The sequence below is a fragment of the Trichechus manatus genome, unplaced genomic scaffold, assembly GCF_000243295.1.
Source record: "Trichechus manatus latirostris isolate Lorelei unplaced genomic scaffold, TriManLat1.0 scaffold00002, whole genome shotgun sequence".
NCBI classification, from domain to species: domain Eukaryota; kingdom Metazoa; phylum Chordata; class Mammalia; order Sirenia; family Trichechidae; genus Trichechus; species Trichechus manatus.
Window position 1 is genome coordinate 36,747,450 of NW_004443938.1, and position 27,554 is coordinate 36,775,003.

Below are 27,554 nucleotides of genomic sequence, written 5' to 3' on the forward strand. Positions count from 1 at the left end.
CACACCCACACACACCCACACACACACACACACATATTCCAACCTCTTTATAAGAAAAAAAAGAAAAAACAGTTCTGTGTTCTGGGTTCTTCAAAGTGTTCCATGGATTCTAGTTTTTCTTTTTAATTTCCTTCTCAGATTTAGTAAATATCTGGTTGTCAAAAGGTATTTCATTGTCAGAACTTTCTCCTAAGGTTTAATTTTATATTATTCTCCTCTTGTTTGAAAGGATTATGACTCTATTGTGAAGCTGGTAGAGACATTAGAAAAACTGCCAACCTTTGATTTGGCCTCCCATCACCATGTGAAGTTTCATTATGCGTTTGCACTGAATAGGTAAGAAAAAAATGTTCCCTTCCACGATGCACAAACATCTTCTTTAACTGCAGGCTTTTTTTTTTTTTTATTCTTATTATTTTTATAAATTTTGTTTATTTTGTTGCTGTCGTTGAGAATATACACAGCAAAAACGTACACCAATTTGACAGTTTCTGCATGTACAATTTAGTGACATTGATTACGTTCTTCGAGTTGTGTGACTGTTCTCACTCTCCTTTTCTGAGATGTTCCTCCCTCATTAATATAAACTCACAGCCCTCTAAGGTTCCTATCTGACCTTTTGAGTTGCTGTTGTCAATTGATCCCATATAGATAGATCTTAAAAGAGCATAACACTTTTTTACTAGTTAAGCTAAACTCTTGTTTGGTTTTAAGATGACTTCAGGGATATTGTTGGTTTAAGGTTTAAAGATTTTCTCAGGGCAATAGTTTCTAGGGTTCATCCACCTTCCATGACTCCAGAAAGTCTAGAGTCCCTTAGAATTTGAAATTCTGTTCTGGTTTTCCCCCCTTTCGATCAGAATTCTTCTACGGAATCTTTGATCAAAATGTTCTAACTGCAGATTCTTTATAGGGTATATTTTTACTGAAGCATTGCAACCACTCCTTATTAGAATATAATATTAACATATCCACCTAAACCATTCAAAATATAAGAAGCATGCATTTTGATTTTTTTTCAGTAAAAAAGTCCCCCACAATTTTTAAATTTTTAAAATTCTTTTTCTTTTCTATCAAAGCTTTTGCTTGCCATTTATATATTTTAGTACTTTTAAATCATAGGACTATGAAATTATCTTTAAGCAAATATACTCAACACCAAATGATTATTTGCACAAAAATTCACTGAATGATAATAAGCATAGTTGTGTCTTGGTGAGCATATTCCTAACCAGAGAGTATTTTCCCTGGCACTGCTCTAAGCACACTTAATTACAATCAAAACTCTGTTGGCCACATTTTAGATTATAGCCCATGAATCTTCTAGGACAAGGATGGTACTGTGTGCTTTCTTCCTTCTTCTAGTCCTGCCTCTGTGCCTTCTCTCTGAATCATGGCACATCTACGGGCCCCTTCCTGCCCAGAGTCACCATAGTGAGTCATCCATACTTTGCCAGGGGAGGGGCCTAGAACAGCGAACTGCCCAAGGCTTAGTTAGCTGTGCTGGTGTTCTCTTCTGTGGTGGAGAGTTGACTACCATATTTTTATGCAAATAACATGTGTGTTATACATTTTTTTGCCAACCCCGAAACCTCCCCTAGCTGTTTTCATGAGCAAGCTATGCGGCACGTTGTATGTGTGGGCATGTAATTTATGTGGATACATTTTTTGTGAAAAATATGGTATATATGTAATTACTATGACTGGGGAGAATGATTTAAAAAAAGGAAAGGGAAGGGACATCACATGACATTTCCCTGTGTCAGGTAAGGCTTGATGATTTGTATTTTACAAATGAAGAAACTGAAGCTTGGAAAGGTTGAGTAACTGTTCTTCAAGGCTCATAGTTAATATGTCACAAAACATGTCTCAAGGCCAGTTCTATGTGATACAGAAGTCTGTGCTCTTCATCACTAAAGCTCCACCACCTCCATCTAGAAAGAAAACAGTTAGCATGTCACTCATCCAGAGATTGTTTCCTTCTTTATCCATCCAGACTGTAGAACTTGCTAACCTTTATCAATAAATGTATAACAAAATTTATTTTATCTCACTACTTATTAAACATCTTTTTTCTTTAGATTCCGTAGAGTTAGATGAGACCTCCAGAGATTACCTGCTCCAACTGGTTTTCAAATAAGTCATTTCTGAAAGGTGAAATGAGATATGTTATATTTTGAAAGTAAAAAGTGAGATTCCATAGGAGCCTTTCTGGAAATATGATAAACATATTTATATGAAGCATTATTCTAAACTCAAGGCATTTAGTGCAATGGGTAAAAAGGAATTTCATGAACAGAAAGATATAAAGTAGTAGTTGAAAACATAAATAACTTCTTTTTTTATAACACTGTATTGGAATACTATACAATTCACTCATTTAAAGTATGCAATTCAATGGTTTTTAGTATATCCACAGAGTTGTGTGACCATTAATACAATCAATTTTAGAACATTTTTATCACCCAAAAAAGAAATCCCATACCCATTAGCAGTTACTCTTCCTTTTCCCCCTAACTCCTCCAGCCCTAAGCAACCACTAATCTACTTTGTGTCTCTGTAGGTTTACCTATTCTGAACATTTCCTATGAATGGAATCATACTAGATGTGGTCTTTTGGGACTAGCTTTTTTTACTTAGGATAATGTTTTCAAAGTTCAAAAAATAACTCTTACAAACGTTTTTATATGCTGTTGAGAATTATCTACACATAACTTGCTATTTAAAAATTGCCTACAAAAAGCAGCTTTCTCAGATAACCAACTGGTCACACTTAGAAATTAGGCAACTCTTAAGTTAGACTTGGTTTGTTCCTATTGTCAGTGAATTAGTTTGCTCAGTGTTTTGCATAGCCATTGAAGTCTTCTGTCAGGTTTTTGTCCCTGTTTGGAATAAATGATTCTGCCCCACTTAAGGCCGTAGACTGCACCCCTAATTTTACTCTACTTCCATATAGGCTACAAGGGAAGTTGGGAAGACTTTGTTGGGAGTACAACTCCACCACTATTATTAGAAGAACACCTCAAAAGAGATCCTCATTAGACCCAGTAGACATGCAATATGACCAAAAGAAAAAAAGGCTTAAGACAGAGTTTTACAGAGGACTTTCAAAATCTAATTGTTTTTAACCTGCCAAACGTCACCAATGTGAATTAATATATAAAATAAATAAAATAAAATAAAGTTTTAAAAAGATAATTGGACCATTGCTTCTGTAATTTCTATTGAAACATAGATGTTTTCACCCCCTACCTTAGGAGAAATCTCCCTGGAGATAGAGCAAAAGCTCTTGATATTATGATTCCCCTGGTGCAAAGTGAAGGACAAGTTGCTTCAGATATGTATTGCCTAGTGGGTCGAATCTACAAAGATATGTTTTTGGACTCTAATTTCACAGACACTGAAAGTAGAGACCTTGGAGCCTCTTGGTAAGTATACATAATGTAAGTAAGATAATCAATCTATGACATAAAACATTTTTTCAGACAAGAATGTTAAAGTGTTATTATTATCCTTTAGAGTGTGTTTTTATGAACCAAATCTTAGATTTTATAGCTTTAATAAATAATTTTGATGCAATTCGTATAATAGGGCACAGTAAATTAGGGTAAATTAGATGAAAAGATAATAATTTAAGAAAATATATAATTTTTAAAAAGATTTGAAATTTAATACATAATATAGTAACTAAATATAATTTTGTGGAGAAATGTATACCATTATAGAGAGACATTAAAGAAGATCTGAATGAATGGGAAAATATAACGTGTTTGTGGATGAGAAGATTTGATATTTTAAAGATATTAATTCTCCCCAGCAGGGCTTTTCATGTAGTCTGACAAACTGATTCTAAAATTTATTTGAAAGAATAAAGGGTCAAGAATAGGCAAAGCAATTCTGGAGAACAAGGTGGAAGAACTTCCTCTACCAGACAACAATACATATTATAGAGCTGAAACAACTCATAATATGGGTGTAGGCATAGGCAAGTAAAATGTTGGTACAGAAGAGTGAGCCTGGAACAGACTGAGATATTTATGAGATTAAATTTATGACAGAGTAGACTTCATGAACCAGAGGGGAAAGGATGGATAATTCAGTAGTGGTACCAGAAAATTTGGAAAAAGTAAAATACTTTTGGAAAAAGTAAAATACTCCTTGGAAAAAGTAAAATAAAATTGGATCCCTATTTCACGCTATGCACAAAAAATAAAGTCCAAGTAAATTAAAGACCTAAATATGAAAAAAAAAAAAAAAGCTACTTTGAAAGAAATACTTTTAGAATAAAATATACAAACTGTATTTATGACTTTGGGATAGGAAGCGATTTCTTAGACAAAGCTTAAACATAACGTAAACCATAAAAGAAGAGGTTGTGAAACTTGACTGCATGAACATTTATTTCTGCTCATCAAGCCATTGGCCTTTAGAAATTGGTAGAGTAGCTTCTATATTACACTAATACTTTGGCCAATAACAATTATAAACTTCAGAAAAACACTAAAAAAAAAAAAAAAGCCTGAAGACAACAAGTGACTAAAAGTAGCCAGAAGAGGTTTTGACGCTTGGATGAAGGGCACCACATTCAGTAAGATCCGTATTTAAATAACTTTTCCCTTGAGGCACTCCCTGGTCTGCAGGGTACAGGGCAGATGGAAGTAAAGCACAAAAATCACTATCTGATTGTCCTGAGGAGTCAGAGGATGAAATTTGTGACTGCCAGAGTGCCTGGAAATTGAGTGGGCTATCCCGTAAATGAAGGACCCACAGAGAGAGGAGCCCCAAAATGTGTATATAAACTCCACTCTAATTCTTGGCTGACCCCTGAAGTGTGCATATGTGGGATGAAACTAAAAGAAACCCAGGAAGAAAACAGCAACTGAAAGGATAAAAGAGCTGTACAGATATTTCAGCAACTGCTCACTGTAGGGGAGACTGAGTTTGGAGTTTGAATCTCATCAAGTTAGAGGGGCTTGATAAACACCTTGAACTTTCCACTGAAACTACAGAAGGATTGAGCCTAAGGAACAAAAACTACATCCCCGGACTAAGGGATTTCCTGGAGCTAAGAACAAAACCAAAACAGAGCTACCCCAATAAAACCTAAAACCAAACCTCCACACCATCAGAGAACCAAATAAATAATAATTTATTTGCCTGCTATAGCAAAACTCAGTACTCTTTAAGAAGAGGATAACAGGACCCAAAGTCTACGGCATATCATCCAAAATGTCTAGTAACCAAAACATCATCAAAAATTTCTGAAGATGTGAAGATATAGGAAAGTGTGATCCATAATCAAGAAAAAAAAACAGTCAATAGAAACAGACCCACAGACCACACAGATTTTGAAATTACCAAGCAAGGACATTAAAATAACAATGATAAATATGTTAAAGAATCTACTGTAAAGATGGATATAATGGGTGAAGATATGAGAAATTATGGAGAAATATGGAAACTGAGAAAGAACCAAATAGAAATCCTAGAACTGAATAATACATCTGAAATCAAAATTTCATTAGATGGGATTAATAGCATATTGGACACAATACAAGAAATGTTAAGTAAACTTGAAAACAGGAATCATTCAAATTGAAACAGAGGGAAAGAGAGAAGAGTAAGGAAGAACTTAATAGTCACAATGATGGGTGGGATGGTGTTAAGAGATCTAACATGACTGGAGAAGGAGAGGAGAGACTATAGCAGGAAAAATGTTTGAAGAATTAGTGACAAAACATTATCTAAATTTGATCAAAAACAACAGCCCACAGATTTAGGAAGCTCAGCAAATCCCAAGCAAGATAAACACATACCTCAGCACATCATAGTAAAATTGTTGAAAAACAAATATAAAGAAAATGCCACAAATGCAGCCTAAGAAAAAGATCCATTACATACAGGGATATGCTGACTTTTCATCAGAAGGAAACCAAAGGACAATTAAATGACATCTTTGAAGTGCTGAAAGAAAAAAAAAAACAACTTAAAATTCTTTATCCAGTAAAGTATCTTTCAAAAATGAAGATGAAATAAAGATATTTCTAGATAAACAGGAACTAAGATAATTTGTTGCAGCAGAGCTTCACTGCAAGAAATGTTAAAGGAAAGCATTTAGGCTAAAGGAAAGTCATACCAGATAGAAACTTAGATTTATAGACAGGAATGTAGAACACTGGAAAAGGTAAATATAAAAGATAGTATCAACAAAGTGAAAAAATAAATCATGGGCAGGTAGCAATGTAAATAACCATTAAAAGATTAGTATTCAGTGTATGTATATATATGACTCCTAAAAATCTTTAAGAAAAAAGATAGAAAATGAGCATAGGATATGAGCAGGCCATTCACAAAAGAGAAATCACGAATGACTAACAAACATATTTTAAAAATATATAAAAGCATGTAAAAAGATGCTTAACCTGCAAGCTAAAACAACGGGATACCATTTTACACTATTCGGTAAACAAAAATTTATAAATCTGACAATATCAATTGTTGGCAAAAATGTTAGAAAAATGGGAGTCCTAATCCCCTGTGGTTGTAGTGTAAATTGTTATGATTACTTAAAGTAATTTGGCATTATCAAGAAGAGCTGACCGTTTGCCCAACCTTGATCCAGGAGATATACTCCTATTTATGTAACCTAGAGAAACTCTTTAAGAAGACATGCTTAAAATGGTTATTGCATCATTGTTTATAACAGCTGTAAATCTAAAAAAGAGCAAAACAAGCAAGTGGCAGAAGGATACATAAAGTATGGTATCATTTATATAAAGTATATATATTTAATAAAAATGTAATATGTTAATGGGAATGATGAATTCCAAATTCAGTTTAATGGTAAACTGTTGGGAGGAAGGAAGAGAACAAGATTATGATTCACATGCAGCTTTAAGTATATCTAAAATGTTTTATTTCTTAAGCTGAGTTGTGGCTACATGGTGTTACTTATATTCTTTTATACTTTTTAGTATTCCTAAAACATTTCTAAAATACTACCTGATGAAAAAAATATTAAAGGAGGTCAGTTTAGTTCAGGAGTTCCTCAAGGATAGCCATAAAAAATTTTTAAAGTTGTAAAACGGCAATCTTAACTTTTGAAAATCTTGTGTCATCTTAGCAGTTTAATGGGGACTGAAAGTGGGATAATGGATTATAACTAAACAGGGAAACTTGGGGAAAGTGATTTCTTAGGCCCTTCATGGGAAGCTTTGGCTTAGGCTTTTAAATTTGTACTATAAATGTTTATTGTTGTGCAGAAAATTTTACGGTTTCTCTTAACCAAATTTTTTTGCTGTTACAAAAGAAGAATGTAACTATGCAGCCTATTTATAACCATATGATTTATACTTAAGGAAAATTCTTAACAGTTGAAGAATTAGAATCTGATATTTGGAAAGCATTATACCCAGGATAAATGCTTCCATATGGCAGTGATAATGAAATGTATATGTAATCCTGAAAAGGCTGGTTTTCATGGTCAATTAATTCAAATGGAGAAACATCTCCTATGAAGTCAGTGTGCGTCATGCAAGGAATAAAATAGAACTATTTTCCCATTTGAAAACAAAACAACTTAGACTATGCACTGCTTTCAAAGTTACATAAAGTTAAGTAAGGATCAGTGCGTTCTGTGGTTTAGTTTTTGTTTTAACTTTCTGTGTTTCCCGATCCTGGCTCCATTTTTATGGCTCCCACTTAGCCTAGTAACATTAACTATCTTTCAATAGAGGTTTGTGTTCAAGGTCTTGATGTTAAGGTGTAGATGTCTAAATTTTTATAATTTAATTTTAAGCTATTTGTTAACTTTCTAGTAAGAACAAGGAAGCTGTTAGGTGTCAGAGCCTTTTAATGGGAGGATCCTTAAGAGTTGGTCTTGTATGTGTCACTCACTGACTTATTGAATAATACAAGAAAGTCACTCTTACTATAGATTAGCTATTCATAACCTGCCATTATTGTTGTTGTATCCATTTGTCCTAAAGGATGCTAAGAGGATTCCTCACTCCCCCTCCCTGCTCTGTTTTAAAATGGATATCTAAATATATCTAAATGGATATATTTCAAGCCCTTATACTTATAAAGCTACTTCTGTATTTCTTAGTGTTTTGATCCAACTTCCACAGTAGGGCAAACAGGCACACATTCGTGTTGGTATTGTCCCTAAGCTCCCTTTCTGTTAGAATTGAGAAGGAAAATTACCCAGTCAGGTTTTTGACCTGGGAAGATGTCACTGAGGTCGTGACATACCCAAGATGATGCGTTTCCTGAGTCAGGGGTCCCAAAGGGATGTTTAAACTGACTGTCTTCCTTGAGCCATAATCCTCTGTGCTTTCACTTGCCAAAGCAGTGCTGGGATAAGGGGTGGGATGGTCGTGGAGGTAGTCAGTCCCTCAGGCTTCTGAGGTGACACTTTCCATGGCCTGAATCATTTTTTGTTGGCTTGAATAAACAGTGATTTTCTGACCATGGAAATTTTGAGGAGAAGAACTTGAACTCAATAGAAAAAGAGCCTGAAGTAGTTGTGATTACAGAAGCTTGTAGAACCTTTTCTTATACTTACTTACGCTTTTTAATAATATCTTTAATAAATGTTTCTTCCCTGTAATAGAAGGAGAAAGCTTTATACTCCTGTCAGCATACAAGTACTCTTTCCAAGGCACCCTTTTACTGCTAGAGAATAATCCAGGTCTATTTTCTGAGTGCTTTATTTGGGTTTTAGATTGTGAAAATAAAAAAATAGGAACAAAGTTTTATGGCTTAGATTATTTAGGTTTGCGGAACTGTGATATGTTATTAGAACAAACTCTGGTTATTGAAGCTTATCTGGAACAGAAGGTGAGGAGTTTGAGTGAATACTGATTTACGTAAAGCAAATGAGTAGTTCTCTAATATTTGATGTTTTTCAGTGTCATTTCCTTGGTTATTTTTGTTCACTGAAGCTGTTAGGGATGGCTGAAATAATGCTATCTTTTCTGCATTCAAATGTTTATAATTCAGGTTAAGATACGAAGAGTGGCTTTTTCATTTTTAAGTAATTAAACTGAGTTTAGTTTGTTAAAAGTTAGAGCTTTTGTCATAGCTGTTCCATATAAAGTTTTAAATGTGTTAAGAAGGCAGTGGTGCCTCCCACAGATGCTGCACAGAGGACATTTGGGCTGGTGTAGGAGAAGGAGCAAGATGAGAGAAGAGGAGGGGGAAGTGCAAAGCATGACCCAAGAGCCTAGACTTACATCTTAAAAAAAAAACAAACCACTGTTTCTGAAGTGACAGACATCACAACTGGAGATGGTCCAAGAAAATATTATGGGCAAATCACCATGATTTGGAAGGCTCTGGAAGGTTCTAGAGGAGCCCTAGTGGTGCAGTGGTTAGGCGCTCAGCTGGCTATGAACCTAAAGGTTGACAGTTCAAACTCACCAGCTGATTCCAGAAGAAAGATGTGTGATCTGCTTCCATAAAGATTACAGCCTAGGAAGCCCTATGGGGCAGTTTTGCTCTGTCCTATAGGGTCTCTGTGAGTTGGAATAGACTCAATGGCAATGGGGAAAGTTGTAAATGCCAAGATTACCTCTATAATTTCTTTTTTATCGAAATCTGAAAAGAAATAACCATGGAATGGTTATGCTCAGTTCATATTCAGTGTAACTTTCTTAGAACATTTTGTTCTATGTAGTATTTTTTCACACAGGTAGAAAAAATAATCAGTCCCTTAAACTTTAGAGTTCACAGGTTTGTGTATATGTTAACTATTTGAGGCTTACAAGGACCTTGTATAGTAGGCAAAGGTGACTTTACATTTTACAGCTGAGGAAATAAAAACTCAAAGAACTTAGGTGAATTTTTTGATGCTCTTTGATTAACACGACTTCCAACCTAATTTTTTCAGATCCAGTGTTCTTTTTATTACATCCTGGACTTTTTCTCGGAACTTCCAGGATTGTCTATTGGTTTAGTTGAATGGGCATGGAGTTTTGGTTCAGACTGACATGGGATAAATGTTGGTTCAATATTTAGAAACAGTGTAATGTTAGGCAAATTATTTAACCTTTAGGAAATTCAGTTTTCTTATTTAGAAAATAACAATAATACCTACATAGATGAGTTAAGGAGCCCTGGTGGTGTAGTGGTTAAATGTCTGACTGCTAACTGAAAGGTCAGCAGTTCAAATCCACCAGCAGCTCCTTGGAAACCCTATGGGGCAGTTCTGCTCTGTCCTATAGGGTTGCTATGAGTTGGAATCCACTTGATGGCAATGGTTTTGTTTGTTTGTTTGTTTTTTAGTTGAGTTAAGATGCTCTTGGCATCCTACAAGTAGCAGAACACCTTACTGCAATGACTTAAACAATAACAAAATATGTTTCCTAAAACACCAAGTCCAGAAGTAGGGCTGGCTCTAGTGTAGGTTTAGTCAGCAGCTTAAAATGTCAGCCCAAGTCCTTTCTTTCTCTGTTGCTTTGGGTGGCTCAGCCCTCACTCTGGCTTTTTTAGGGTTACAAGGTGGCTACGGCCATTCCAGGCATCAGTCTAGCTTAGCTACACCAACGTCTGGGGGAGAAAAGAGACTATCTTTTTCAATATATTTTGTTAGGACTGATAAAACAATCTCCTAAAAACTTTCGCCAGACTCTCCTTACACTTTATCCTGCTAGTATTTTGTCATCAGCCCAATACTAGACAAATCACTAGCAAGGAGGATGGGATTATTAACAACTGGTTTAGACTAATCATCTTGGGAGGAATGGGAGCTCTGTTGTGAGGATTAAACGAGGCAGCATGTGTTAGAGTCCTGGAATTTAGCAGGCATGTACTGTTACATCCTTAGTGTATAATTGTAAAAATATTTTCTATTTCTTTGAGTATTTGTTATATTTAACCAAGTTCAAAATGGACATTGATTAAATTTCCCTTTTCCTAAAATATTCTTAATAGTTCTCACTCTCTGTGGATCTAGCTAACATTTTAGCTAATGGGGAAAAGGTATAGAGTCTGTATAATATTTACACAGGCCTTGTTTTAATTTCATGTATCAGGGCTGTCATGGGGTAACCTGGGAGAGGTAGTGATTTCCTGAAATCACATTTGGTTTTGGAGGCAAGGGTGTTTTCATTCTAAGGGGAGATATGAAGTCATTTTCAGAATTTTGAGAAGAAATTAGGTACCTGCACTATATTAGCATAGTCATGTCTTTCCTGTTGTAATGCCAGAAAAGATCCATAGCCAGGAAATTAAAGGCATTAAGTTTGTTTTTAGCATATTAATGTGTTCATTTTTCCATAGTAACTTAGGAAAGAACAGAGAGCCTTGCCTTATCCACCAGTTTTCTTTTGCGTCAGTGAGAGTGCTATTCAAACAGTAATGTGTGCCTAATGAAGCTTTGGTTTTACATTATTAATGGGGTTAGCTTTACTTTGGAAGAGTTAATGTAACAGACCAATCAACATACAAATAAAGACCAATGCCTCTTTTCTTTTTGCCAGGTTTGCCTTGTTCCTTTTTCTTGGCTTCAAGATAACCTTTCTCAGTGCTGTCTCCATTCCCACCACCCTTCTTCTCCCCCGTAGTTTTATCTTGCCATCACTCACCATCATAGGCCTCATTGTGTTTAGTGCTTTATTGTGTCTATTATGTGAGTTTCCACATTTTGGATGATTTTATTTTTAGAACACCAAGCCTGAAGGGTTCTCTGTAACTCAGCATGACACCCAATTCATTGGTGCCAAGTGAAGATGTTTTCTTAGGGACCAACAGGGCCAAGATGACCCGGGATCCTGGGCAAAACACACAGTGTACTGACAGATGCTTTGTAAGCAAGTGCTCTGGGACATTGGTTTCATGCTTTGGCTTTGATTTAATACTACATTCAGCTGATGATAGATTGAATGAAGCTCTATTACGGCATGACCACATCGAAGTCCAAGAATGATAGTATATGTTACTGTGGACGTATCCTAATTGTGGTGCACTAATATTGAGCCTGTGAGGAGAGCAACTAAGGCTTGCTTTATGTAATGCAGTATCAGAGGGATGAGTTGGAAAACTAGATGTTTGCCAGACGTTATGCTGAAAAGAAAGGAGAATATGGAAGAAGAGAGGTTATCTCACTCAGTGAACCAAAACAATAGCTTCAAACCAGACTGGTCACCAGCATTACCTGGAAGTTTTTCAGTAATGTAGACCTTTGCCTCTGGAGATTCTACTTTAGTGGATCCATTTCATTTAATAGATTAACCATGATTAATTATTACTTAATAATGATTAATTATTAAATGTTTAGAGTTTCCCATTTTTTGATGTCACTTCTTTCCTCCTAAATCTTTACTAGTCTTTATATCCTCAAAGATTGCTGTTCTTTATATCCTCATATCCTCAAACTCCTCCCCCATCCCTGCCTCCACTTCTAAACTCTTGTAGGTCTCTGCCCATTTTCCCAGCCTTCTTAGAATATGGGTATTGCATTTTAATTTGAGCCCTTGTGGCGCAGTGGTTAAGTGCTTGGCTGCTCACTGAAAGGTCAGCAGTTTGAACGCACCAACTACTTCATGGGAGAAAGATGGAGCAGTCTGCTTCTATAGAGATTTACAGCCTTGGAAACCCTATAGGGCCATTCTGCTCTGTCCTATAGGGTCACTACGAGTCAGAATTGACTCAACAGCAGTGGTTTGGTTTTTTATTTTAATTTTAGAGAATTGGCAGTTCTTGGAAGGTAAAATGTAGATAGACCATAAACATAAAAATTATACAAACTCAGGTATAATCAAATAAGGGCAAATTAAAATCCTGAAATATACTTTTTTTGGTATTATTGGCAAAGATGAAAAGAGATGAGAATACTCTGTTTAGCATGGGCGCAATGAAGAAGTCACTCTGCTACACTGCTCTTGGGAATGTAAATTCATAAGATCTTTCTGGAAAACAGTTTTCGGTATTAAGCATCAAGAGCCTTGAAATAATTCATGCCCTTTGATCCAGTTATATCTTTTGGAACTATCTTAAGGAAATAGCAGATTTGAAAACAAATATGTGTTTACAAAAATGTTCACTCCCACTGAATTTTATGGTAACAGAAAATTGGAAGAATCCTAAATGTCCAACAATAGGGAAATTGTAACACAAAGGATAGCATCCCATGATGGAATACCATTCATTCAGAATTATGGTATTGAGAAATGTTTAGTAGTAACATGCATCATGACATAATGTCAAATAAAAGAGCAAGTTATAAAAATAACATGATTCTCTTTTTTGGAAAAAAAAAGTATATGCATAGTAAGAGGACTGGAAGAAGATAGAATTTGGGGTGACTTCTATTTTCTTGGTGAGTTTTCCATTATAATAAGGGATGTATAAAAATGAATAGTTTGAATTTGAGAGTGGGTTCCCCTCATCTCCAGATCAACTCACCAGGGTGATTTGGCACTTGTGTTCTTCTCATGCTGTCCTGCTTTGCCTCTGAGTTATTTGGTGAGTGATAATTTCAGTAATATCCTTGAATATGGGTAAAGCATCATGAAATTTTAATTTAATTGTGTATCCCACTGAAAAAACCACAGCTATTATATCACAAACGAGAAAATGACAGCTAACGAGAAAATGACAGCTAACTAGAAAGGACTTGACTTGAGCTCAGTTTCTTCTTCAATGGAAAGTAGATGCTCTTTAGCTGGAAATAATCAATTCAGTGATATTTCCTTTATCCTTTATTCTTTTTGCTGAATGTCTCATTGTGGATGCAAAAAGTGAACAAAGTCTTTATTATGAAGACTTCATCACTCACTTTATAATCAAGGACTTACTGCTTTTAGAGTTAGTTCAGATTAGTAACAGTGCTAATGATAAGACAGTCCTTAGACAAAAAAACAAAAACAAAAAATATTATTGCTTTGAAAGCTTGAATGAGAAGCTTGCACCTTTTAAATGTAATAATAAATTAAAGAATGCAAATTACGTACACCCTTCAACAAATATTTAGTGCTAAAATAGAAAAAAAAAACATAGTAGAAATAACTTCATACCCTTATTCAAATACAGAATTCTCTTAAGACACGAATGCCTAATTCCCTCCTTAAGATTTGTTTCCTTCATTAAGTCTTTCACTTCACTCATGACTAATCATTTCATTTCTCTATATTTATAATTTCTTTATATTTATAATTTTGCAGTGCTACTCATTGCCTATGTATTTTTTATGTTCATTGATCCTCTTGCTAGTTAAACTGTGCTGTTACAAGACGTATACCTTCTTTGGTGCATTCTTATGGGTTCATTTCATTAGTATTGCCAAGACTGCTGTTTGAAATATCAATATTTAGTCTAATGAGTCTGATCAAATATATTTTATGAAAAAAACTACCATTCTGTTTTATATAGAAGACAAGCGTTAGCTTTAAACTCTGTTTCTCTCTGCTTTTCTTTCCCATTTGATTTGTGTTTCTCCCAATTTCCTTTTACTCAGAAAAGAAAAGTAATGAAAAAGGACTAAAAAACATTTTAAACACACACCACAGGGTATATAGTGTGATACAGAGAAGAGAACTCAGGCTTTGGAATCCAGCAGAACTGGGTTTTGTTCTAGCTTGGCCACTTCTAGGTTGTATGACTTAATATTTCTGTGCTTCATTTTCCTTATTGGTAAACTTGAGAGAATTCTACATACCTTAAAGAGCTGTGAGAATTAGAAATATTATGCCTGAAGTGTCTGGTACAAGGCCTTATGCCTAGTGGGTGCTCAGTTATGAGAGGCAGCTACTATTATTGTTTCGTTTACTATTTAGTGTTAATCATAACTTCCTTTGGTAGAGAATATCATCTGTGGTATATTGCGTTATTGCTAAAAATATTTGCTGACCTCCTGTTACGGATTGAATTGTGTCCCCCGAAAATGTGTGTTTTAAATCCTAACCCCTATACTCATGGTAGGAGCCTTGGTGGTGCAGTGGTTAAGTGCTACGGCTGCTAACCAAAAGTTCAGCATTTCAAACCCACCAGCTGCTCCACGGGAGAAAGATGTGGTGGTCTGCTTCCGTAAAGATTACCACCTTGAAAACCCCACAGGGCAGTTCTGCTCAGTCCTATAGGATTGCTATGAGTAGGAATCGACTCAATGGCAATGGGTTTTGTTTTGGGTACACCTGTAATTATAATCCCATTTGGGAATGAGTTTTCTTTGTAAGTTAATGAGGAAATATTAGTGTAGGCTGTGTCTTAAATCAGTCTCTTTTGAAATATAGAAGAGCAGATTAACCACAAATAAGCACAAACGGAGAAGAGACATACCACATGATCCTAGGAATCTAGGAATAAAAGCTAAATAGAGACAAGAGACAGATAGAGAGAGAGAGCCTTCCCCTAGAGCCAGCACCCTGAATTCAGGCTTCTTGCCTCCTAAACTGTGAGAAAATAAATTTCTGTTCATTAAAACCACCCATTTGTGTTATAGCAGCACTAGATAATTAAGACACCTTCCCACAGTGGTTGGTTGGTGTTTGCCTTCAAGTCAATCTGGACTCATAGCAACCCTATAGGACAGGGTAGAACTGCCCCATAGAGTCTCCTAGGCTATAATGTTTATAGGAGCAGATCGCCAGGTCTTTTCTCCCGTGGAGCAGCTGGTGGGTTCAAAAAGCCGACCTTTCTGTTAACAGTCAAGTGCTTAACCATGGCTCCTTGACTTCCCTATTGTTGTTGTTGTTAGGTGCCATCGAGTTGATTTCAACTCATAAAGACCCTATGTGACAGAATAGAATTGCCCCATAGGGTGTTCTAGGCTTTAATCTTTACAGAAACAGATCACTAGGTCTTTCTCCTGCAGAGTCACTGGGTGGGTTCGAACTGCCAACCTTTTAGTTAATAGCTGAGTGCTTAACCATCGCTCCACCAATGCTCCTTTCACTTCTCTACAGGAAGTTATTCCCACCCATAACACCAGGCTTGGTTTTGTGTCTTGCTTGATGTACCAACTGAGGAGAAGCTTAGAGCCTTTTTGTAATTGTGCTATGTGCACTTTTTCCTCAACCATTTCCCAGAGAAGACTGTTCCCTTCAGGCTGAGTCCCAGAAGGAAGAGAACGAATTGCAGAGCTGAGCCTTCTCTGGAAGGATTTATTTGTCTGCCTTTTAGTTATGTCAGTTTTTGCTTCATATATTTTGAAACCAGATTAATAAGTATATTTTGGATTTTTAAGTTCTCATGTTGAATTTACCCTTTTATCGTTATAAAATGGCCCTGTTTATCTCTTGTGATACTTTTTGCCTTAAAGTCAACATATCTGGTATTAATGTATAGGCACAACATATTTCTTTTGGTTAGTGTTTGTGTGATATAGATTCATGCATTCCTTTACTTTCATCCTATCTGTGTCCTTAGGTTTAAGTATGTCACTTGTAAATACATATAGTTGAGTCTTTTGTTGTTGTTGTTAAACAGGTCACTTACGTTTGTGGAAACTGATAATTGGGGTTATGTCTGTCATCTTGCTGTTTGTTTTCTGTTTCTCTCATATGCTGTTTGTTCCTTTTTTCCTCCATCCAGCCTTATTTTTATTAATATAGTATTTTTTGTTATTCTTTTTTCTCCTGTATCAGCTCTTTAGTAATATTTTTATATAATTCTTTCAGAAGTACCCTAGTGATTATCATCTGCATCTTTAACTTTTACAGTCTGCCTTATTAAATTTTCACTTTACTCCTTCCTGAACAAAGAAAGAAACTTTAGCAGTTTAAATATTCAGTAACTTTTAAGTAGGATTTTGTTTTATCTAGTCACGTACTTACCCTCTGATGCTCTTTCTTTCAGTTGTTCAGTGCTTCTAACTGGATCATTTTTCTTTAGCCTAAGGAAGTACTTGTAGTATTTTTTTGTAGTGTTATCTGCTGGCAACAAATTACCCCAATTTCTTTCTTTACCTTTTTCCCCTTCTTCTTTATCACTCAACAAATGTCATTCCATTGGCTTTCATAGTTTGTGTTGCAAAGTCAGCTCTCAAGTTTTATTACTCCTTTGAAGGTAACCTACTGATTTAAAAATTTTTCTGTCTTTGATTTCTGCATTTAGACTGTGATTATCATATTTTTACTTAAATAATGTGTGCCTTTACGTTTGTTTGCCAGCTGCACCCTCCCCCTGTGAGGTATTTTCATACCTGCCACTATGCCAATTTTGTATTTACATGTTGCTGTGAAAAAGTTAACATAGCGTGCTTATGAGAATAGCTTGCGGGGGTGGGGGGAATGTTAACAAATGTAGAAGGCACATGTTATTTCTGTAAGAATATAATGTTTTATTTCATCCTGCTTGAGGTTTGCTGAGCCCCTTGAATCTGTAGGTTGACGCTTTTCGTAAGTTTTAGAACAGTTTTGGTCATTATGTCTTCAAATTTTTCTTGTGTCCCATTTTCTCTTCTTTTTTTTCCTGAAACGACAGTAATACAGATGTTAGATTATTTAACTATGTCCCACATACCGCTTATGCTCTGTTGTGTGTGTGGATTTTTGTTGTTGTTGTTGTTTTTGTTTTTTCTTCTTTCTTTCTCTACTTTAGTTTGGATACTTTCTTTTCATCTGTTTCTGAGTTCATCAAACCTGTCTTCTGCTAGGTCTAGTATTGCTGTTAAACCCATACAATGAGTTCTTATTTTCAGATATTGCAAATTTTAGCTCTATATTATTGATCATTTTTTTTAGATTCCAACTCTCTGTTGAAATTGTTTATCTTTTCACCAATTTTGTTTATATTTTTTCTGTTTTCTTTACCATATTTTTAATGATTTAAAAAAAAACTCCTTGTCTACAAACTCCAACATCTGAATTATCTGTGCGTTAGCTTATTTTGTCAGTTTTTGCTCTTGTTTATCAGTCACATTTTCCACATTTTCCTGGCTCTTTGCATGTTTCATAATTCTTTACTATATGCCAGATTATATATTTTGTATTTAAGAATCATTGGGACTAAAGATGATTTTATTTCTTCTCACAGAAAGCTCTCCCTTTCTTCTCTTAGCCAGATAGAATAAGGAGCTGAGTACTCAACAAATGGAATTGATTTGGTTGGATCTGGGTTTTAGTTTAGTCTGTCTCTATTTTGTCCTTGCTTTCTGGCTTTGGCCCTCCTGGGATTTTGATTGAGAGCGTTATAGTTCTCTGTCTCCTTATCCCGTAAGTACTGTGGGAAATCGGTATTATCTATCCTTTGGAATTTCAATTTAGCTCTTTAGTCTCCCACATCATACAGCTCCAAATTTGGAAAAATTCTTAAGGGGGAGACCTGTTGTATATTTGTTGCAGGCTCTTCCCCTAGTGGGACTTAGCTCCTAAGCACTGACGGTCTTCAGGAGATTTCACTCTGCTGCCCCAGCCCAGCTCCTCCCAACCTCGTATAAAGCATTCAACAAATGCCCTATGGAGAAAACTGGCTACATGTCTGGGGCTCCTCCAGTTTCACTCTGTCATGCTAACCCATGCAACTCTCAAGAAATCCACTAGTTTCTCTCTCTCTCTCTCTTTTTTTTTTTTTTGGTGAAGTTTCAAGTAAGGCAGACTTTCTCTGCATATACCAAACCCAAATCTAATCTTATACCCAGAATCAGCAAATACCATTATTGATGCCAACAGCAATTTGGAAGGGCTCTTACCTCTCTGGAGTTTTATTTCAAGGATTTTTTTGGTATGTCTGTAGATCTCCAATATCTATAAAAATATGTTTTTTAAATGTATCCTTTTTCCCCCTAGTTGTTGTAGGAGTGATGACTTCCAAGTAAACTACTGTGTCCTACTTGGAAACAGAAGTTTTTTTCTCTGACATTGAATATTCTTCTACAATATAAGTGACTACTTCCAATATGTGGAATATATTTTATTCCATATTATACTTTATAATATTGTTGGAAATTGAGAGTAATTTTTCATCTTATAACAAATACCCTTGTAGCTAAATTTCTGATTGCATATTTAATGCCTTTTCTTAGTAAAATTCATAGTATAATTGCTGTGTCAAAGAGTATGCAGTTTTTTTTTAATTTGACAATTTTGATGGGTATTGGCAAATTTCTAATAAGAAATACTGTACTAATTTACTTTTACAGCATGTAAGAAATCCCATATCCTGTGGGAGGTATATTAATGATATATGACAGGCTTGTCTTTATTTTGTAATACACCTACATGGTATTTTAATCCCCAGAAAATGTTAATAAGACTTTTTCTTCAGTACCCAACTTACTGTCATAGAGTGATATGTGCCCTAGAAAAATATGAATTATTAACTTTTATTGGTATTTATCTTTTGGTTAAATTTACAGACATATATATTGCTTATGATAACAGAAGAACAGATTAAGAGTAATAAGCTAGCTCAACTTTTCATTTTGGTTGGTTTTGGCACATAGGAGGTACTTAGTCAATATTTATTGATTGGGGCATGTCTTGCTTACCTACGTCTTTCTTTTTATATCTTTAAGAGAGATTTCCATATTCTCTGGTTTCACAGAAAAATGAAAGAATTTATTTGCTGAAAAATATTGCACATCTTGATATGAATGACCCTTCGAGACAGAAAGGAAAGTGTACAAATTCTTTTTTTTTCTTAAGCTCTTTTTGATTGGAACCTTCTACTTGCCTCTGAAAAAAGACTTTTAGTCTTATGTGAGCCTATCTAGCAATTATTAATCATATCGTTCTTTGATATGACTAGCTTTGAATATCTGTATTCTGGGTACATACTTTTTCCATTTTAGAGTTGGGAAACACCTGAATATCTGGAGAGATAAAAAATGCTTTTAACTACCTACAGTGATGCAGTTGGAAGGATTTTTTCCTTAATTCATAAGCATGTAATTATAAGAGCTAACAAGTTAAGATTAGTACTTATTTGATTTTTCATTTTTGTTTCCATTCATAGATATTGCTCCACTTAAAATTAAAACCTTTAGAAAGGGAACATGATCCTCAACATTCCGAAAAATGCACCTTTTCTTTTCCTTTGAAGTTTAGCTTGTTTTAAATTATGGAATATTTCAAGTATATGTAAAAGTCAGGAATATAATATACATTAATATGCACACCACTACTTTTACTGTTTCTATTTTCAGAGTTAAGATTTAAATAGGAATGCCTTATCTTGAAATTGAAATATATTTTTCCCTACATAAGCAGTTTTAGAGGGTAATCACATGGACATTCATGAGGTACTTAGTTCTTATAATTTCTTCAGTATGTTTTTTTAAAAAATCAAGATTTAATATTTTATGTGTTTATCTCAGGCATTTCTGTTAATCACTAGGGCGTTTCTTATAATTTTCTTCTTTTCCATGCTCCCAAATGAAAGAATGTTGAAGGACTTTTTGCTTATTTCAATGATGCATGTGAATAAATCCTTAACACAGATACTAGGAAATGTTACCTTGAACATACAGTGCGTGTACAAACACTGAAGTCATTTCAAATGTTGAAATGTTTTCAAAGGTTGATACTCAGTTTCATGCATATTCAGAAAAGGGTTCTTATTCTCTTCTAGCCAAAATTAGTATGCACAGTCACAGTCCCTGTTTTTCTTAATTTCTTACTGTAATTGACCTTATTTATTTTGTTTCTATACCACTGTTATGGAACTTATCCTTTCAGTGTGTTACCTAGATGATCCTTCTCAACGTTTTGTATATTTTAAGGCTTAAAAAAACTTCATTTAATACATGCAAGATTTTCATTTTTTAATTTCCACTGCTTACACTTGTGGACACACTCACACACACACTTACACGTATTTCTGGTAGATTGTTAAGGAGAGGGTTTAAAAAAGGCTAGGAGTAGTCGGATGAGGATGAATTGAGTGGGGAGATGTAATGGAACTGGAGGTGAGGATATGCAGTTACTTAAGCCTTAAATCTTAAATTAAATAACACACTAGATTCTGGGGTGAAGGCCAGTGGAATATTTTTACTTGCTTAGGCTTTGGAGTTATGTAAACAGAAGCTATTGCACACCCAGGATTTCATGATTAAGAAAATAAACTTGTACATTTGTTTTTTATAGGTTCAAAAAGGCATTTGAATCTGAGCCAACACTACAGTCAGGAATTAATTATGCGGTCCTTCTCCTGGCAACTGGGCACCAGTTTGAATCTTCCTTTGAGCTCCGGAAAGTTGGTAATTATAGCTTGTTATTTTACGTGGAAATCCAGACATGGAACCCAATTTGGTGCAAAGGCAAATAACCAGATTTGACCTCCTGAAAAAAAAAAAAAGTTTATTATATCTCCTTGTTTAATATTTCATACTTTGGTGCAGAAGCCTGACATTAGGATGTAATTCAGTTTTTAATGTAGTTTACCAGTTTCTAAAAGCTCCCTGGTTAACATTTATTGTTCCAACTTAAAGTAAGCAGTATTAAAGGCAAGGGCTCTGCATTCAGCCTCCAGCTCCCAAATAAGGTTAGTGTTTTAGGGAATATCAGGAACATTTCCTATTGTAAATTGTGCTTTCCTGGTGCTTAAAAAAAAACAAAAAACTTCTATTTCCTCTTTGTGTTTCTCGTGCACATCTGCTCCTACACCCTCCATTGGTGTTGGTGGTGGTGTCTCTCAAAACCCCCAGTATAGCAGATAGCAGTCTTGATAGTGACCGGTCTCTGAGGAGTCTGTCTGAGTTGCAGCCATTGATAGAATGTACTTTTGTCTTTTTTATCTGTAGACATCTCATCTGCTGACTCTTCTTTGGAATTTAAGAAATTAGAACATCTTAGTGAACACATTTTGTGTGGGTTTCTTGGTTTTGACTTTGATAACTTTTTTTAAGATTTTAGAAACTGGAATACTGTCTGTGGTAATCAGAGTTTGTTCCCTTGAGTATCTAACCGCCCTCTATTAGAGAGAGTTTCCAACTCTTGTAGGGATGATTACTACAGACAGAGAAGTATTCAGCCATATTTTTTATAGGAGGGCAAAAAAACATTGATCTTAGTGAAGCTATGAATTATAGAAGGATTCTTTTCCTTTAAGATTTTTAACTGGAGAATGCTTTGTTTAGTTTTCCTTAATGGAAAATGAATCCTAGATTTTTTTTACATTACTTGGGAAGGGCTTACAAAATATCCATATGTAATATTATGGAAAGTCTTTGAAGGTAAATAAAGTTTAATTGAGTATTATTATCGTTAGGTGCCCTTGAGTTGATTTCAGCTCACGGTGACCCCCATATGATAGAGTGGAACTCCCCCCATAGGGTTTTCTAGGCTGTAATTTTTACGGAAGCAGATCGCCAGGTCCTTTCTCCTGCATAGCTGCTGGGTGGTTTGAATCGCCAGCCTTTCTGTTAGCAGCCAAGCACTTAACCATTGAGCCACAGAGCTCCTTAACTGAGTATTAAATACTTTTTAAAGGCCCAGAGTAAAAGAATGATACAATGCTTGTCACTGCTGGATTGCAGTGACATTCCAGGTACAAAATTCTATTTGAGATTTTTTTTAAGTTGTTAAATGAAGTCAGAGAAAAGACATTGCAACTTCTGCTTTTCAGAAATTGTAATTATAATAAAAATTTGCATCTAAGGTTAATTAAAAAAATGTACACTAGCCAAAACTTTTACTATATCAGTGGTCTAAAAATAATTTTTATTGCTCCATTCTTGAACGTGAAGTTAAGCTTTGTTGGCACTTTCAAATCATCACAAGAATTGACATTGATTTGCATATGTAAGTAGAGCAGTAACATAGTGGTTGGAAAATATACTTACTCTGAGTTCTCATTTTTAAGCTAAAGGTGGATTTTGAGGGTCAGCACTCAGAGGTTTGAGGAAATATGATTAATATAACTTTGTAAAGGAAATATATTTTAATTTTTTCCAAGAAGAACTCATTCATAATTACATGTTGAACTAGCATTTAAAAACATAGAAAATTGAGTTTAAAAATCAGGAAATTGCAAAGCAGACACAGACCTAAAGTATGACTGGACAATTAATTTTGAGCTAAGTTTTAAGCTTCTAAAATACTTATGTCCTTCTATAATGAAAAGATAGTTAAAACTGTAATCTAGATTCTGCTCAATCATAGTGCTAATCAACAAAGATTGACCTAAAGTTAATTTTTATGTGGTAAGAGAGAACGAAAAGCATTTTTAAGAAAAAGTGTAATATAATAGTTATATTAATAGTATAAAATAAGTAACATGACAAATTAAGAATATGTTTGGCATACTTTAATGGTATATGATTGCATTATTTTTTTAACCGCTATAATCATATTTTTCATTTATTTATCTTCTCCTATTCCTCCTATTGGCCCTCTGCAAACATACACATTAGTCTGAATTACTGAGTTCTTATAATAATCAGACTTTTCTTTATGAAATCCCTTCATAAATAAATTTTGATTTCTTTATAAAGAGTAAATATTTAAAAATTAAAATAGCCATAAGAAGATTGCTAAATCTGAAGCTTTCTAAATATTTTATCTTAAGTTTAAATCTCTAATGTAAGAAATGACTCTTTTCTGGACTGTTGGGATTTGTTGCTCAAGGACTCAGTTCTAGTTCTGTGTTTGTTTGAGGTTGTAACTGATTGCTTCATGGATCTGTGCTTTACTGTCCCAGTCTTTGGAACAGTTATGGAAGGTTTAGAACTAAGATTTTAAAGCACAGAACCACATCTTACATCTTCTTCCTGTTTTCAGGTTCACAAGCCTTAAACTTTACATTCAAACCTTAGTTAAATAAAAGATGATTCTCACATTGTCTGTAGAATTATTTGACTGTGAGACATTTTATGAGAGAGTCAGAATTACAGGTTTGGGTCCCCAGTAATAATGATGGTAGTTGTGAAAAAGCAGTGAGAAAATCCACACTATTTGAATCCCATCTTCAGGCAACATCAAAAAGTTATTGAATATGACTTTTTACATTCCTGAATATAAAAATCCATGAGTCTATATAGATAATAATAATAAAAAAGAATCAAAACAAAAACATAGATCAGACTTTAATAGTAGTTACTAGGGGTGGGCAGGAAGGGGGCTGGGGGAAATTGTTGTTTAGACAGCATTGAGTTTTTGTTTATGGGGATGGAAAATTTGGCAAAGGTCATTGGCGATGGTTGCACCATGTGATTGATGTAATTGATCTCACTAAATTGTATACGTGGAAAACAATTAAAAAAGAAATCTATTACCAACCACAAAACAACTCATTCGTTGCCTATGGAGGTGACTGACTTCCCAGAACATTGGAGATTATAGGAAAGAATTAAGCACATTCCCTTCCATTTTAGGAGAAACTGTAGTTCATCCCGGTCGATGAGGGAAAGCTCTTCTTAGAGTATGTTGTAATTGTTGTTCTTAGTTGTAGTCAAGTCGATTCTGACTTATGGCGACCCCATATGTGCAGAGTTGAACTGCTCCATAGGGTTTTCAAGGTTGTGACCTTTCAGAAAGAGATGGCCAGGTCTGTCTTTCAAGGTGCGTCTGGGTGGTTTCAGAACTGCCAACCTTTTGGCTAGTAGTCAGGGTCTTAACCCTTTGTGCCACCCAGGGAGACCTTTTTAAGAATATGCTACCTACTATATGTATTTTTCTGGAGAATGCATCCTTCAAAAGAATGCTAGCTAATAAAGGAGAAGGAATGATAAAGCTGATATGATAGTAATATTGAAATAATTGATTCTGGCAATCATCATCAATTAAAGCTAAAATCATTAAGTTAAAGTGTTTATTAAAAAAAAAATAACTGCATATTTATATGGTACCAAAGTGTCACTCCAAAGATTGCTTGTTAGTCACAAAGGGACAAATGTACCTTTACAATGGAGGAATCTGACTGTCAGTGATCCAACTTAGCATCACTGATAGTAGGGTGGCCAGACATTGCCTTCTGCCATAATGAATATGAAATACACAGCATCTCCTGTGAAATATTCTTGCCAAAAATGTTTAACCCGAATCTGATTTGCTGTATAGATCTAATGTCCAATTAGTATGAATCACAGGGTATAGAGAAATAAGTTAAACAACACTGTGAGGAAGCCATCAGAGAAATCCAGAAAGTGAGGACATTCTACAAGACAGCCCTCTGGTCTCTTCATAAAGTCAGTGTCATGAAGAAAAGTGTGGGTGGATTGGTTAGATTAAAAGAGATTTAGAGACATAAAAACCAAATGCAAGGAGTGATTCTTTACTCCATTCTGGTTTGGAAAAAAGTCCTAGGAGATTTGGGAACAATTTAGGAAATTTGAATCAGGACTAGATATTAGATAATATTAAGGAATTATTATTTTTATAGGTATAATAATGGACTGAGGCATTGATGGTTCAGTGGTGGAATTCTTGCCTTCCATGTGGGGGACCCGGCTTCAATTCCTGGCTAGTGAACCTCATATGCAGGCACTGCCCCTCTGTCACTGGTGGACTGCTTGTTGCTATGATGCTGAAGAAGTTTCAGCAGATCTTCCAGACTAAGATGGACTAGGAAGAAAGGCCAAGTGATTTACTTCTAAAAATCAGCAAATGAAGAGTCTATAGATCACAACAGTCTGATCCACAAATGATCATTGGGATGGTGAAGGACGAGGCAGCATTTCGTTCTGTTGTGCATGGGGTCACCATGAATTGGGGACCAACTCCACATCAGCTAATAACAACAACAAGAATAGGATGTGTAGGAGAATAGCCTTATATGCTACAGTCGTTAGGGTGAAATGTCATGATGTTTCTAATTTATTTCAAAACAGTTTAGCAAAAATAATCAGGAAGATGAAGCAATAGTAAAATGTTAAGAATTATTGAACATATGGTCATTCATTATGGTATTCTTTCTCCTTTTATGTATGTTTGAAATTCTTCCTAATGAAAAGTGAAAAAGAAAAGAATCTAACCTCCACCACTTACAAGCGAAGGTGTTAGACATTGTTAAACCTCTCAGGGCTTTGTTTTCCTCACTGCAAAGGGAGATAAACTCTAACTCATTGTGTTGTTGTATGGATTGGAAGAGAACATTTCTAATATGTCATGCACAGTGGTAGGCACACAGTAAATGTTCAGTTAAGGCTTTGTTTCCTGGCTTTCTTCACTAAAGCAACCGTGAATCTGCAGGGTAACAAAGCTATGTTTGAAATTAAGCTATTAAAAATATTCAATACTTAGAAGTCAACCAATTCTAATTAGACCATTGTCCAAATTTAAATGGGTTCAACAGTGAGTCAACAGACAATTGAATCAAAGAAACGGTAGTTAAAACAGCAATGATGTATTATTTATTGCTTATAAATTTAGCCAAAATTTTTTAAAGACAAAAAGTGTTGAGCTGTTAAGGATTTGGTAAACCAACCAGTTGCCATCAAGCCAACTCCAGCTCATGGTGACCCCATGTGTGTCGGAGTAGAACTGTTTTCCATAGAGTTTTCAATGGCTAATTTTTTTCAGAAGTAGATCTCCAGGCCTTTCTTCCAAGGCACCTCTGGGTGGACTTGAACAACCAGCCAGTTGGTTATCAGCCAAGTGCATTAACTGTTTGCACCACCAGGGACTTGAAGGACTTGGTAGACAGGTATACTTGTCTATCAGAGGTAGTACTTTAACAATTTGGCTCTTTAGAACAAGACCCTTACAAATGTTCATAGCCTTGACCCAAGTGTAAAGCTACTACTTCTGAGATGCTATCGTATGGAAATCATCCTAAATATAGAACACATTTTATGTACTAAAATGTTTATTCCTGTATTACTTTCAATAGAGAGAAAAAGAGAGAGAACTCCAAACTACTAAAAATTAGAGCATGTTCTTAACTCCATACATAAAAGATCAATAACTTCATGCAGAGTCAACTTTCATACATCATGTATATAGACCATGAAAACTAATTCACAAAAGAAAAGATAGTTAATTTCAATGGTAAAAAGGGCAATACAGTATTTTTTTCCTTCATCAGATTGGCAAAGATGAATGGACTCGATCATACCCCAAATTGGGAAGGCTGTGGGCAAGAGGTTATTGTTAAATGCCACTAGTGAGAAGGTAAATTGATGCAGCATTTCTTGAGGGCAATTTGGCAAAATGTATCCATACATCACCGGCACATTACAATACAAACTGTATTACAATTACACATTATTGTAATTATATATTACAATGCAAAATGTATCAATACAAATGAGCACATCTTTTGCCCCAAGCAAGTCTACTTCTAGGTGTTCTAGGTGCCTGAGTGGAGTCCCTGGTACACCTGGGTGGTGTGAACAGTTAATGTGCTCTGCTGCTAACCGAAATGTTGGTGGTTCAGTTCCATACAGAGGTGCCTTGGGAGAAAGGCCTGGTGATCTACTTTCAAAAAATCAGCCATTGAAAACCCTATGGAGCAAGTTCTACTCTGACACACATGGTGTTACCATGAGTCAGAACTGACTTGATGGCAAGTCATTTAATTTCCAGATATATGTATTTGTACGTATATATACACATACACAGATTCTAGAATGATGGACATCAAAATGACAGTGTCAGGTGTCGCTGGCTTTTCAAATTATTGGATAATTTTCACTTTCTTCTGTGTACCTTTCTGATTAGCCTGACTATATATAT

At 35.2% G+C, this 27,554-nt stretch overlaps 1 protein-coding gene across 7 annotated transcripts in view; it reads left to right on the forward strand.

Moving 5' to 3' along the window:
* Positions 1-27,554, forward strand: part of MAP3K5 (mitogen-activated protein kinase kinase kinase 5) — a 239,520-nt gene that overhangs the window by 109,489 nt on the left and 102,477 nt on the right. For all 7 annotated transcript variants that reach the window (XM_023729862.1, XM_004368890.3, XM_023729852.1 and 4 more), the window contains exons 6-8: positions 230-336; positions 3,258-3,428; positions 21,027-21,139. In XM_023729862.1, coding sequence (XP_023585630.1) covers positions 230-336; positions 3,258-3,428; positions 21,027-21,139 — 391 coding nt within the window. The remainder of the gene's footprint in view (positions 1-229; positions 337-3,257; positions 3,429-21,026; positions 21,140-27,554) is intronic.